This window comes from Fundulus heteroclitus, chromosome 5, assembly GCF_011125445.2.
Source record: "Fundulus heteroclitus isolate FHET01 chromosome 5, MU-UCD_Fhet_4.1, whole genome shotgun sequence".
Taxonomy (NCBI): Eukaryota; Metazoa; Chordata; class Actinopteri; order Cyprinodontiformes; family Fundulidae; genus Fundulus; species Fundulus heteroclitus.
The window spans coordinates 14665857-14681439 of NC_046365.1; the positions used below are offsets into that span (position 1 = coordinate 14665857).

At 41.8% G+C, this 15583-nt stretch overlaps 1 protein-coding gene across 3 annotated transcripts in view; it reads left to right on the forward strand.

The window, feature by feature from the left end:
• The first annotated feature begins 799 nt into the window (after positions 1-799).
• The window catches only part of ndst3 (N-deacetylase/N-sulfotransferase (heparan glucosaminyl) 3), a 73234-nt gene continuing 58450 nt past the window's right edge, over positions 800-15583 (forward strand). For 2 of the 3 annotated variants that reach the window (XM_036136988.1, XM_012877699.3), the window contains exons 1-3: positions 800-1264; positions 3507-3596; positions 3698-4966. In XM_036136988.1, coding sequence (XP_035992881.1) covers positions 3968-4966 — 999 coding nt within the window. In that variant the 5' untranslated portion in view covers positions 800-1264; positions 3507-3596; positions 3698-3967. The remainder of the gene's footprint in view (positions 1265-3506; positions 3597-3697; positions 4967-15583) is intronic. The other variant, XM_036136987.1, reaches the window with a different exon arrangement.

Here is a 15583-nt window from a genome sequence, read left to right on the forward strand (position 1 = left end):
ATGAAGCAGAGTAGTTAGAACCTTGCTGATTCACAAGACTAACAACATGTTATTTAATTTGATCTAAACTAATTTATAATTTCATTCATTTTGTTGATATGTTGTTTTAAAGTTGTGGAACATGAACATTGTGTTATTGCGATCAAGGGGGGTATATAAGTGCAAAAGAAGAAAAATAAAGGAGAACTTAAAATTACAGAATGGTGTGTTGCTGTTGTTAAGCATTTATTTAAGTGTTGGAGGGGTCCAGGTGGAATGCAACAACCACCAAAAAAAAAAAAAAAGAAAAGAAAAGAAAAACGACAACAGCAATAAATGAATAATTACCATTACTGAATCCTGTGCAACACCCCACTCTCCACTAACTACACCCTTATGCTTCTTTGCCTGTCCTTATGATGCCTATACAGGGTAACCCATCGGTTCATCTCCCAGTTTCTCCTCCCAGTACGCATATATATCCCAAATAGTTATATTCTGAAAATGACACATTTTTATTCTTTTTTTATTGTTTCTCATTGGATAAATCTGAGTACTGAGTTTTTATACTAAGGCAGCATGAGGATATCGGTGAGGGGCGCGATCTCCCCGCACCGCTGCGTATTTGTGACACCCCCTTATTCGAGTAACACCAAGTAACGGGACAAGAGCTTTTACCCACCCCGTGATAGCTGATGGCCGAGAAAAAGGCTGTTTGTGTCAATCAACCCCCCCCCCCCCTCCTTCCTCCTTGCTCTTTCTCTCGCTTCCTTCGATCCCTCCTCCCTCCATCTCCTCCACCCTTTCTCCCTCGATCGCCTCCGCTAGTGTAGGCGCTCAGGAACCAGGCAGCATTTACGCGCGGCAGCCGGTCGTCGGCGGCCGGTCCGATGCGTCGGAGCTACGCCGCTCTTTAAAGCCCACCTTAACCAGCTGAGATTCAGCGACAGAGGTATAAAGTAGCGCAGGGCGGGATGGCGGGCGGGGAAAGAGAAAGGGGAGAGTGATGAGAGGGGGGAGGAGAGAGGATCATTCTGGCTGGACGACCCCGCTGCTTTGGTAGAGCGGAGGGGAGAAAGAGAGGAGGGGGGGGAGAGAGAGAGAGATGGCACAACGCCTCAGCATCCAAACCACACGAGAGTGGTGCGCCACCGAGACCGGAGCCCAGGATCCATCACCGGCACCAGCAGCAGCAGCAGCAGAAGCAGCAGCAGTGGCGGCATCACAGTCACCGTTCCACCGCCTCGCTTCCTCCGGCAGGGAAGCCTCTCACCCAGGGTTAGAGGTAAGTGGGCGAGTCGGCGCAGGTTCCCGGACAATAACTACACAACAGCGGGGAGCGCTACGGAAAACTGTTGATTTACATGCTCTTTTTGGATTTTTTTTTGTTAGAAGTTGTAATAATTTAATAAGTTTAAAGTAGAAAAAAACAACAAGATACCGGTCCGTTAAGTTAATCAGTGCTGTTTTTTTGTTTTGTTTTGTCTGTCTCTATTGTTTACACTTTACGCAACACTTAATTTCCGTCTTGTCTATTCAAATGTTATCTTCTTACATCAGGAAAAAAAAAATAAATCAGCGAGATAACGACGAATTACTAACTGCTTGTGACTAACAGGAGACAACATTATCTATTTTATTTCTGTTTGAGCCGTTAATCTGCGGCGAAAACTTCCAGGTGAACTCATTCTTAAACCGGCGCGAGCGCCCTCTTGTGGCGCAACGATTCACCACATCTGTGCCTTCTATTAGCAGGTTGAATCAGCCTTCCATTCCAGTCAAATCTCCAACCATCAGCGTCCATAATACCGCCTCCACTGTTGCCCAAGGCACAGTTTTTTCTTAAAGAGTAAATAGCGTTCTGGTGATCGCCCGTCTCCTTTTTTTTCTGAATCTAAGACAGGCATCTACCAGCATGTGTTTCTGACAGTATGATAACCTTGAGTAAAAATACCAAGGTTTAAGGGTACTAAAGAAGTAGCACCCACCCCCCACACACACATATGTATATATAATTATATATGTTATTTCATTCTTTCATTTTCTTTTTTATTAAAAAAGAGGTTAGTATTTCTACTGCTACAAAATTTATCTAACACATAAACAACTGCAGTTATGTTACAGAACATTCGCATAGTGTTGCATATTGTTGTTTTAATGCACAGACATAAAATAAACACTCGCTAAATTTAAAAGTGTTCTTCAGTTGCTTATTCGGCACAGCATTATGCCCTTTTCCAGTTCAGCGCTTCATTTAGTAAGAGCAGGAGTCTAATGAGATGATATTAGCTGGTTAATTAGTTGGTTTATCTGCTCGGGTAGAGCCGTGCAGTTTTTAAAACAGACGTTATTCCCCACACCACGGCTATCCGTGTTTTCCGTAACCGGAAATGTTTCCAAACTGCGGAATTTATAAGTTTAATGTAAGCGAGGGGAAAAGTGTAGGAGCCTTTTTTTTCAGCGAGCTGACTACCCGTGTGCAGCATTAGATTAGAAAAAAAAAGTTAGCACGCCGTCACTTTGTGCGCCTGACACCCAAAGACAGTCCAGTTGTTTCAGAAACAATACCTAATTAAAATGACTTTAAATGTGAAGGAAAGGTGTGACGGAAAAGCTTAAGTTATTTCTTTTTATATTTAAACCGTAGTATACCATTAGTACCTCCAACCGGTATATGCCAAGTTTATTCGTAATATTATTATTTTTTTTGTCTGAGTGTGAGAGTATGAAACAGCAATTAGCTCCACTCACACTTGGAAGAAGTAATACGGTTTTCATCTTTGTGCCGGCAGGTCCCCAAAGAGCATAGCCAGATTTTTTTTTTTTTTTGTTCCCCCTCTTTCGCATTTTCTGATCTAATATTTAAGGAATATGGCTGGAATCCCTCCTCCTTGACCTTCTCCCTGCTTGTGTTCCCTAAAAGTGAAGAACAAGAAAAAGAGAGAGATGGCGAATATAAGAAGAGGCTATTGATATTCAAACTGACAGAAGTGGAGAAGAAGGGCTCAGAGAGACAGAACAGGAGGAGGAGGACGAGGAGAGGGAGAAAAAAAAAGCGAGGGAAAGAAAGAGATGCTTTGGGATCTTTTCTTCTCCCTGGCTCCCGGCACATACATTAAGATGCTAATCCTGCTCTTTTTTGTCTGTTTCTATAATTCATGGCGTTTTGTTCCTCTCTCCTTCTCCCTTTTCTCGCTCTCTCTTATTCTTGCACTTCATTTCCTCTGTGCTGTCGTGGGTCCCCCCTCCCTTCAGATTAGCGCTCTTGGCAAAAGGATTCCAGCTCTAATTTTGTGGTATTTCAGATGATTAGGTTCAGAAATAGGACAGAGGTGCTCAGAGTTTGGCACAATTAGAGGAATTCTCTGCGGAGCTTTATGGGACTGATTAGTTGAGCTCCTATCCACCTCCCTGCAACACTACATTAGCACACAACCAGCTGTTGTTTATTTGTGTGGATTGAATTTTGTGTCATGTTTTAACTGGGATGTCATTGTGTGTGTGTGTGTGTGTGTGTGTGTTTTCAGAGACTGGCTAAGCCCTGAGGATGCAAGTTGTTTTCAATCAGTTCTGTTGTTACCAGCTGTGCCCTCACATTCCCCAGGGTGGCACAATAGGTACACATTCACTCACAAATACACACAGAACCGATGCAGGATATTCAACCTTGCACAATGAATGTAGTCCATTCTTTACTCCTTGTCCTCCTTCTTTGTAGATATTAATCACCGCTCTCACCGTCTCTGCATGTGACCCCTCTCTGTGAGGACCTGAGGAGAGAGAGCATCTACTGCGTTTCTTCAATCAAGACCCCTCTTCCAACATCCGGCTCTGCTTCCTTACTCACCTGCCATGGTGACATGACATACCCCTGAGTGGCTCCTGTCTCGCACACACAGACAATCTCTTGGGTTTCCCTAAACCTCTCGACGCCTGTGAAGCTATAAAAGACATATTAGTCTGACGGACAGTACCTCCGCGGATCGAGATGACAGTGGCTGTGAGATTCCGGCGCCACTTACGTAGACTCCTGCTCCTTCTGGCTTCATGCTGCCTCATCTCCCTGCTCCTCTCTGCCTATTTCCTCTTCTCAAACTCTTCCCCCTCAATGCATCTTGGACAATCCGCCGAGCCCGCCTGCTCCCAGCCGCTTTCTATATCCCCGTACCGTCAGCTCCCCTACCCGTACCCTCCTAATCCGCCTCACACTCATGTCCACACCGACCCGGTGGTGCTGGTGTTGGTGGAGTCCCAGTACTCTCAGCTGGGCCAGGACATCGTGGCAATACTGGAGTCAGCCCATTTCCAGTTCCGGATGGAGATTGCCTCAGGAAAGGGTGACCTTCCGCCGCTGACAGAAAAAGGCCGTGGACGGTACTCGCTCATCATTTATGAGAATCTGTTGAAGTATGCACACGCAGATACATGGAACAGACAGCTGTTGCATCAATATTGCACCGAGTACAGAGTTGGCATCATCGGCTTCTACCGCTCGACGGAGAATTCCCCCTCTGTGCTCAAACTGCGAGGCCTGCCGCTCGTCCTAAGGACCAACCAGGCCCTTTGGGACTGCTGCGTGGTGTCCAGCTCACCCCTCCTCCATTTGACCAAACCCGGCACAGATCGAGGGGCCTTACCTGGGGAGGACTGGACCTCGTTCTCATCTAATCACTCCACATACCAGGCCGTGCTGTTAGCCCGGGCTAAAGAGGGAGCGGGTGCGGGCAGCGGAGACAATGCCGGACCTGGTTTCAGCCTTGGCCTCCAGGCCACGGTGGTGCAGGACATGGGACTATACGATGGAGTGAGACGAGTGCTTTTTGGGCAGGGACTGGGCTACTGGCTCCACCGACTCATCCTGGTGGATGCCATCTCCTACCTCACAGACAGGAAACTTACCTTGGGCCTGGACCGGCACGTTCTGGTGGATATAGATGATATTTTCGTCGGCAAAGAGGGCACGCGCATGAACGCCAAGGATGTGAAGGTATTGGAATGTGATGAGTGTGGGATAATGCGCATTAGAGTAAGACAGAGACGGATAAAAAGGATGAATTAATGTCAGGTCAGTAACGCTGGATTAGCACACAGAGTCAGGTATCAACTTTTAAAACCAGTAATTGGTTGCTGTGCAGCGATGGAGATAAGGAAGGGTTTCTCTTTGAAAGGTAAGCCTCCTCAGTAGAGGATTGTTTCAGGAGTAGAGAGGATTGAGTACACGGAGGAGATTTCTGGAGTAGTGTGCAAGTGTATGTGTGCAATGCCTCTTTGTGTTTGCATCAAGTGCATATTTGTCGGGGCTGCAACAACAGAGCATTTTAAAGTGGGGGGTTTAGCCAGAAGAGAGGCCATTTAGGGGAACAAAGATGTGGTGTGAAAGGCGGAAAGAGGAGGGGGGTGAGAGTAAGAAAGAGAGGTAGTGAATGAGGCAGAGAGAAGATGAATGGCTCTTATTCCTCTTTTCCCACGTTCTTCCTTTTAGGGAGACTAAAGGAGAGTCGGCTGCACCGCTCGCCTCTCGAGATAGCTATTGTTTCAGCACACGCTTGTCCGAGCAAGCACACTAAAACAGACAGATACACTTTCTGCGTTCTTGTTTACATAGAAAAAATGCGCTGTATTTGCACACATGTAAAATACTGATTCATGTGAGAATGGATTATTTATGAGAAAAAGCTTCTCATGTTTTTCTGAACCGGGCTGGGCTGTTTGGGGCTATGGGCTAAGAACAGCAGTGTCTGCCCAGCTCACTATGGGCATACAAAACAGAAAAAGTGTGTTTATCTGACTTTCCCTCTCTTTATGTAGTGGTTTCTTTTTTAACTCCTTCACACAGAAAATAAAATTACTATCCCTTTTCAAAATATTTCCTAACCAGTAACCTGCTCTGCAGAAAAATGTCCTTCAGCCTTCGCTGTGCAGCGAGATCTTCCGTAACGTAAATGTCCTTTAGTCCTTTGATCTGTTGGGTCACTGTTGGTGGTTTGGCGCATCTCCATAAGGTGGCTATCATTTTTCTGGCAGCCAATAGAGAGAGGTTTAATATGTAGAATTTATCATCAGAAAGGCCTGGCTGGTTCGTGGGTATGCTGTGTAGCTGTTTCTTACATTTCTGCTAGATAGTTGGGGGGTGGATAGGAAGTGGAGGATACCAAGGTTTAAAAAAGTTAAAAAAAAAGTCCAATCAGGTTCCAGAAGTTGCCAGGGAAGGACTGCCCCTTTGTAGCCACCCATGGATTTCTTTGCTTTTGGGCTTTATAATAATGTATCAAGCTAACAGTACGGCATTTGCCTGTGACTGGAAAGGGAGCTACTTCTGATAGATTCCTGTAACTTCAACTCCAAAAATCCAACAATGCCTTTAAATGGAGTTAATTTTCATGCCATAACTCTCTGTGTTTTTTGCAGTCAGAGGTATTTGCTAAATGTATATTTCTTGTAGTTAGGCAAGATATTTGCTTTGGAGCCTCTTTTCAGCCAGCTGCTTGGAAAAAAAAAAATCAGGTCACTCTGGCACTTACTGTGCCTTCTCATTAAAAGGTTGTTAAACTGTAGGAACCATCTAACAATTGTTGAAGCTTTAATATATATATATATATATATATATATATATATATATATATATATATATATATATATATATATATATATATATATATATATAGGCTGTATTTTGACATGAGCAGCCTTTACTTGACAGTATACTGACAGAGAATGAGATTGAGGGAGATTGGGAAGACATGTGGCAAAGGTACACGGGTCAGGGCTCAAACCCAGGATGGCCACATTAAGTGCTGAAGCCTCCCAATTTGGGTCACATGTTCTACCCCTGCGGCACTGTTGTAACCACATTTCAACAGAGCTTCAACATACCTTAATACTTGTGCAGAATATTAGATTTTTATCCAATTTGCTCTTTGTGGTGCGTACATAGTAAGCTGATATTAAATGGTAAATGGCTTGTACTTGTACAGTACTTTAACTAGTCCGACGACCCCGAAGCGCTTTACTCTACAGTCATTCACACCCTGACGGTGGTGAGCTATGTTAGCAGCCACAACTGCCCTGGGTCGACTGACAGAGGCGAGGCTGCCATACATCGGCGCCACCGGACCCCCATAACCACCACCAGCAGGCAATGCGGGTGAAGTGTCTTGCCCAAAAAACACAATGACTGAGACTGTCGGAGCGGGGGATCGAACCGGCAACCCGCCAATTGCAGGACGAATTCCTGAGTAGTTAATTACTCAGGAGTTCAGAAGTTGATTAGTTAATTAGTCAGGTTGTCTACCCAGGTACCCAGCTAAGATGACATGTTTCTTCTAGCTTGGTGGAGAAGAATATTAGTTTAATCCACATGTTTAGTCCACATGGCCAAAGAACTCTCAGGTCAACTCTCAGGTCACTCCCTCTGGTGACTCCTTAAAATAAAAGCTACTTTAAACAGCACAGTTTTGCATACCTTGACACCCCTAACCAGCACACGCCTAATCTGTGTCTTTGATTAAATTGTCTCTGTTCAGTCGTGTCTGGTAATGGAAATAAATTTGCTTTCTGTTCTTTGTTGTAAGTTAGGAAGAGGATGAGAGAATGGGTGGAAAAAAAAGGGGAACATGAAGTCGATGATGAAGTGGAGAAAAAAAAATATATCCCTGAATATGGGGGGAAAAAATGTTTCTGAAAAGATAAGAGAGTGCATTTTCCCTCTCCCAGTCACACACATCCAGTGCACCACACTCTGGTGGGTGTACACACTCACAAAATGAGCACACAAGCACTCTCTAGTTGGAGTTTTAAGTCTGCCTGACTCTTCAGCTTTGTAGCATAAATATACATGAGGGCAAACCAGTGCCATAACAGAGGGGAAGGGAGATAGGGGGTGGGGGGGTGGAGGGTTGGATGGAAAAGATAGACAGAGAGAGGGTCAGCATAAAAGAGCAGGCAGTGCCTTTTAAAACATATTGGAATAGCTAGCAATCACAACGAGGAAGACTTTCTCTCCTAAAAGAAAAAAAAAAGAAAAGAAAAAAACTACAGGTATTTAGTAGCTGGAGAGGAAAAAAGGGAGCCGGAGTGAGGTGCCCATGGAGGAGCTTGTAGCAAACTTTGTAATTTCAGTGAAACAAAATGCTGAGGGGAAATGAGGGAACAGAGTAAGGCAAGCGGCAGAGGAGAAATATTTTTAGAAGCTCTTGCCTTATTGATGGTGAGCCTCAGGTAGAGTTGTCAGATTACAGTACGATCAAAGCTCATTCGCGGTGTCAGGTGTCTGAGCCGGGGAAAACTAGGTATCATAGGTGCGATATCAACGGATTCAATTCGTATTTTTAGATCTCTTTGTTGGAAAACATTTATAATAAATCACAGTGTTGTTTAGATGTCAGATGCTTTTTTTTTTTTTTGGGAGGGTAAAACTTTTCTGCTCCTGGTGTTAAAATGCGTTTAAGGTCGGTGACTGATATTAGTGCTGTGAAGATTCCCGCTAACTGAAACTGAAACGCTGCGTATATTCGTTTCATTTTAGTCATGTCTGATGGATTTTCTTGATAATATACAACATTTAACAACATTTTGATGGAATTGTAGTTTTGTTGTTGTTGTTTTTTAAGTTGAAGTTGTCTGAGGATGTCTTACCTGCAGTAGATCAGTGTGAGCTCAGACATCAGGAAGAACTTCACCGGGGAGTCTGCCTAATTGCTTCTCACAGCAGGTCAATTTGAAGACGGAGTCTCCGGCTTCAAAAAACAGCACAAGTGTAAAAGTTTCCCAGGAAATTAAAAGAAACACCATTAAGTCTGTCTCCTTTGCGTGAGGCTGTTGCTTCAGTGTTTTCTAAAGCAGCCGCTATGTGTCACTGATACTCTAGGGCAGCCAAGCCAGCATGCTTTCCTTATATTTTGGGGTTTTACACATTTTATACATTTGGTCTTTAGAGTGTAACACGTTCATCATAAACTTCAGCCAGTGGTAGCTTTTGAAGGGAGGTCACATATGAACTATAATGTTAAGAAAGAGATCTGCTTAATTCAAATGCACCTGGTCAGGTGGCATTACTAACAGATTTTTGAAGAATTGTGTTTTTTTTTTTCTTAGTAACATCTATATTCTTTCTTAAATAACAAGTGGAGCATTTTTAAATCTTATATGTTTATCATCCTTTGTAAATGCATAGGATTTTTTGGTAGGTTATTAGACTATTTTAAGTATTCTCTCGTTGCCTACGCAACAATATGATTTTTTTTTTTTTATTCCAATTCGTTTCATATACCCAATTTACTCTTTTTAGGGTTTCTCAGGGACTGGAGCATATCTATGTAAAGCATACACAGCAAAAACGGAACTAAAAATAAGTCAAATTTTCTTGAAATGAGTGTATTTGTCCTTGATTTAAGCAGGTAAATAAGATGATTTGCCAATGGAATGAGATGTTTGCACCTAAAATAGGAACAATTCATCTCCATAGTCTTATTTAGAGGGCAGAATATCTAAATATCTTATTTTAGGGGTCGAAATACTTATTCCATTGGCAGATAATCTTATTTATCTGCTCAAAACAAGGACAAATACTCTCATTAAAAAAAGACGTATTTTTAGTTCTGTTTTTGCAGTGTATTCTGTAAAGTGAATTCTGATCTTGCCCTATACGTAAAATCCTCCAGTCGTGCTCATTTCTGAGTTTTTTTTTTTTTTTCTTGTTCCAGTTACAGAAGAAAACCAACAAGAAGCAGGAGAGCGGTTTTAGTGGGAACTAAAATAACATCGACTACCTAAATATTCCGGCACTGCAGAATTACTTAGCAGTTACAAGATACCAGATGGCAAAAGATTTCACCACTAATAATTAGGAATGACACAAAAAAACAATGTGAAAATGTTAAGTGTGCCTGCAGGCGGCAAACCGTTTAATGTAGAAACCTTCATCGCGGGATGTGAGGAATCCTCTGAAAACACTCACCTGCTAGTTTAAATAGGACGGGAGACGGGATGGAGGCGAGGCCAATATAAATGCCACCCTTCTTTTCTTCATTAGTCTCACCCCCACACGTTCACGTGGTGACAAACAGCACCCTCACCCCCTTCTGTCTGTGCACACATACGCTCACACACATCTGCAATAGCTCTATTAAAATGATTCACAGGGTGGCACCCCACTGATGACATTTCTCAAAATGAGGGATGATGTCAGTCAAATCCCATCTTCAATGATTCTCAAGCCTCTGCTGACGTTTTTTTTTTTTTTTCTTTCATTCTTTTTCAAATCCACGCATGCAGGTCTCCTTTCTCTCTCAAGAGTGGTCGGCAGGGACGGGTCAGATCTTCCCCCTCTTCTACCTTTAGTCACCTTCTTTCTCTCTCGCTGCTCACTTCAGTCATTGATTGTTATCGCCAGCCTGTTTGTATTCCTCTCTAAACCTTCCTCTCTCCCTCTCTGAATTCGCTCTTGCTCTTTTCCTCTCTGAAGTGTTTTCTACAGGGGTGTTATCGGAGTTTAGACGAAACATGCGTGCAAACACACACCTTCGGTATAGATTTTGGAGCCGAAAGACATTTTCTTGTTAGATCACATGGGCTTGCATTCACTGAAGTCCAAACAGTGGCTCAGATATATACATACAGAGTGGCCCAATCTTAGAACTGGACACTATAGGAACGCAGTGTTCGATAAAGGTATCCACTGGAACATTTTGTCACATTAAAATCCCAAACTTCAATGTTTGTTTGTTTTTTCTTTTTTTACTGGGAACAGCGATTTTTTGATAATAATATATGATAAGTAGGACATGAATTTAGATACATCTCCCTTCACTCTGATATCTCTAAACAAAATCCACTGCAGCTTTAAATGGACAACTATTTGTCATGGACTCCACAAATATTGTCCTCAATTGTGGCAAGAAGTAAGACATATTCACAGTTTGTCAGAAGACAACAGTAGAGGGGTCCAAAAACTAAAACTGCACATCAACCTTAAAACAGCGTACCCATTAGAAAATAAGGGGGTGATAGCATTGTGCCGTGAGGAATGCTTTTCTTGAGCACAGACAGGAAAGCTGTTCAGAGCAGATGGAAAGATGGATTGAGCTAATTCTGAGATACGCTGAAATAAACCCAGTTGGAAGCTGTAGGAGGACTGGGCTGGAGACTCACCTTGCAGCTGGACAACAAGAGCTACGATCAAAGCAGAATCAGAATCAACTTTGTTTGCCAAGTTTGTGGGTACAGACAAGGAATTTGACTTCAGATTAAATGCTTTGCATTGTGTGGAAGAAAAAGAAAACAGCAGACAAGTAACAGCAAGCAGAATAAGAAACTGTAATCTATAATAGAAACTATATTATTCAGGGAAAAAGGTCAGGGGAAGTATGTACAGGATGGTGATAGTGATAATTAGTTTGAAATAGCCTAGTCAAAGTCCAGACCTCAAAAACCTAAGAATCTGTGGTAAGACTTGATAATTGATGCTCACGGATTCTATCTTATCTGACTGAAATTGAGCTGTTTTGCAAAGAAGGACGGGCAAAATTTCAGCCTCTATATATGCGTTGCTGGTAGAGACATACTGGACCCTGAGTTGTGCAATACTGAGCGCCACCAACTGTGGTTCTCCAACACATTGACAAATGGGTTGAATAAATGAATAAATGCACGCCGCATTTTCTAATTTTTGCTTGAATAAATACTTTTGCAAGGCCCTGTATGTCTGGTGAAGAACTGTTTTGCATTTTTCAAATTCCAGGTAGCAATAGTTTGTCTTTTTTCCGCCCCGAAGAAAGGAAAAGAAGATAAATGGTGCCATTATTATTATTTTTTTTTTTTACTTATTGTAATTCAGGTGCACAGATGCTTATTAAATCTGTGTGGTCTTATATTACAGGAATGCTGTTTTGCCTGTAGCACAGAACAAAAAACTTGTTTCAACAGCTTAGATCTTATACCGCCGAAGGGTTTTGTTATTTTCCTTTCGACTGCACCACAAACAATGAATGGATAGAACGGATGCTTGAAATTCACACATATAAATGTTGGGCTTGATATTTTTATCCCTGTGTGATCATTTGTGTGTCTTCAACTCAAAAAAAAAAAAAAAAACTCTCAAAAGAATGATGTTACCCAAAATGGGCTCAGTTCTCATTTCTTTGAAGTGTTTTCCTCGCCATTGTCATTTATTGTGCAGCTCAATTTAGAGTTAATCTTTAGAACTAATTAAGTCAATCACACTAAGCTCTTCCTCTTGGTATTTAGTTCTCTGCCAAATGCTATTTCATAGTTAATGAAGGAAAAACATAAACACTCAATAAAAGATTTAAGAATCGCTAAACAGAAAGAGAGGGAGGCGGGAGTTTGATAAAAAGAGATCAATGTGTTTCCTTTGTAACAACAAAGATACACACTTAGGCTTTTTGTTGTATTTGGAGCTGACTTAACCTCCTATTGTTATTTAGGAAGCCAACTACACGCGCATGAAGCACACCTTAGACATGGGGTTGCTTCTAAACTCATGCGTGGTACTGGAACTGATCTGACTGAGGAGTGCAAGAAATACCGTCCATGTCAGAGAGCTTCTCACAGGTTTTCTGTGTGAAACAATAAAAGATACATTAAAGTAGTCTAAGATTTTTTTTTTTAACATGAAACCAAAAGGGTGTACTATAAATACCTGTCATGTATTCGTCTACAAAAAATACCCTAATTGATTCTTATGTTGTGTCAAAATTTGTGCCAGGGCCGTTTTTCTCCTCCAAATAAACTCTAAGGCTGTGGCTGTGCGTCATGAAATCTCCTCCTCAAAGTGAGGTGGATCTCACAGTCACAGTAATCACTCAAGCCAAAATCCTTAAAGGGCTGGCTGCCAAGTAGGGGTGTAGCAGCTTATGTGGGACTAAAAACTAACGCTTGACATCATCCTGAACGCAGCACCCCTGTGGTGAAACACGGTGGTGGCAGCATCATACTGTGGGGATGCGTTTATTTTAGCAGGCACAGGAACTTGACCAGGACGTAGGTTGTCCTTTCATCAGGACAGTGACTCTAAAAACGTAACCAGAGCTAAAGAGGAATTGTTTAGATAAAAGCACATTTCTGTGCCCTACTCAAAGCCACTTCTATCGAGTGGAAAAATAAAAAACAGGCATATTACAGATTATGTGGTTTTCTTTAATAACTACAAGTGAAAATGTATAGCATAAACATCCTGTTTTATGTTTTGTCCACTAAAGAAAAAAAAATAAAAAAATCCTAATTGGTTGTTTTGTTTCATTAGCATTTTTTGTTTTCCAGGGCTGTTTTTCCACTCTAAATAAACCGTGAGGCTGTGGCTATGTGCCATGAATTTTCATCCGCAAAATGAGGCAGGTTTTGCAGTCGCAACAATCACTCAAGCTAAAATCCTTGAGGGGGCTGCCAAGTAGAATTTAGCACGAGGATAGCGATACCAAAGGAACCACAAGTACCTTGGAATGCGTAAATGCAAGTGAATAGATGAATTTGCAGAATGCTCAAACATGGAGAAACAGGAGGTAGTGTAAGAGAGGCAAGGAGGAAAGAGGTTGAGTGCTGGGATGACTGGCATTAACTGGAAAGCCTCTCTTTCTTCTCATGAAATAGAGATGCCTGACCCAGTTAGCTCTTCGGGTTTAGTGTTAATATAACATGCGCAGACACGAGCCATTCATGCAGATGAATCAAAAAGTTTGATTTGCATTTGCTTTGCAAATGGGTCTAATTTCTCAGTTTATTTCTCTCTCCTGTTCTCGGGTTTAAACTGCCGGTGCATTAAATCCTACTAGCGACCATTTTTTCCCCCTTTTTTTTTATTAATTTGTAATTTTAGATTCCCCTCGCAAGGCTTAAGACCATTAAAGGAAAAGGAAAGAAAGTGCTACGCAGAGAATGACAGAATGGGGATATGGTGCAGAGGTGGTTGGCGTAAGGGGTTTTTGAAAGGCGGTGAATGCCAGCTGTCCAGATGCCTGTCTCCCATCTGTTTGAACCCCGGCATCTATCTGGCACCTCTTCCACAGCTTACCACACACACACACACACACACACACGTATGCAAGTACACATAAACAGACATGTGCTGTCACTCAGATCCACGCTGAAACAAAAACAGCATTGCCTCTGACATTAGCCTTGCGTGGAGGCTGGAGAATCGGGTGCAGAAATAAGGGTGTTTTTTTTGCAAACTGCTAATCCCAGTGTGTGTTTATTTTTTTTCTCCCTGCGACTGTCACAATCACTCACATGCTGAATCGTCCTACGTTACGTGTATGCAAATGTACCCTTCTTACTTTTAGAGTGTAGCTCATAAGGCCTATTTTCAAACCATTCTCAGCCTTGAGCCTGGAGTCTACTCAGCAAGTTGAGATTGGCTCTGCGTTGTGTAAGAGACTGGCTCTCATAAACTGGCCACAGTTCCCCTAGGACAAACATCAGCAGGAAATCTCATAGATCCATGCAGCAGATGTAGGATTCAGTCATTCGGTTGAATCCCATTTCGGGTTCCCGTACCCCACTACTGCACTTTGCCTCCACAAAGTATGGTTTTGAAAACTGTCACTTACGGAAGGGGACCCTGTTTATGAAGTTGAAGACTTCAGCATGCACACATCGACTGTTTATTCAGTAATATAGATGTTGACTTATGATGTTATGTTAGTGACTAGCATTGTTAGCGTGGGTAACATCACCGTGTGTTTATACTCCAGAGGATGAACAGCCTTACCTCAACTCTGACATTTTCAAGAGGCTACCAATATTTCTAAACCTGTATTATTTTCTTTGGTGTGGAGAGATTTAATGATTGTATGCGGACATGTATACGAGGGACAGTAAAACAGATCTTGTGCATTAATTCTGCAACTAAAAACGTTGTAAAATAGGTTGAAAAATAGATATTTTACAGTTCATGTCTACCTGTTCCTTTTTGGACACATTTTGTAAAAAAAAAAAAAAAAAAGACATGACCATTTGTCTTATTATTTTCTTTCCTGTTTTTACTTTGCATTGTCTGTTCAAAATACATAAATAATAATAAAATAAATAAATAAAATAAATAGTTGTAACAGAGAAAATAGGTGCATTCCTGAAACACACGCAGAATCCAGGGAAAGGGCTTAGATTCTAAAAGTGAAGGTAAATTCGGGCATTGCGTTAGCAAGAGATTATCCATAGGTTAAGTTTCCGTAAAAGTGTCAACAGCAGGGGATACAAATACAAGCTCAATTTAATTCAATATCAAATTGCTAAAAACAACATAAAGAGAAGAAAATGTGTTCAGTAGTGAATAGAAATGTAATACATTCAGCTCACTAGATGAGATGTTCAATGGTGGGTTCATGAGAACATTATCAGATTTTTAGCTATATACATTTTGTTTTTCTTTAATAAATACAATTATCAAAAATCACAAACCAAATTTAAGAGGGGGGATTTGATGGTTTGCAATCTTCAGAAGTCGTCCTGAGGGGACTAAAGTTAGTTCTGCTTCCTTTCTTATTTCTAAATAAGAGTCTGTAACATATCTTCAACTGGGTGCTAAGCTAGATTTCCACAACTCAATGTTAGCTTACTTTACCAGTTGAAGTTGCAAGCTGTGACATCA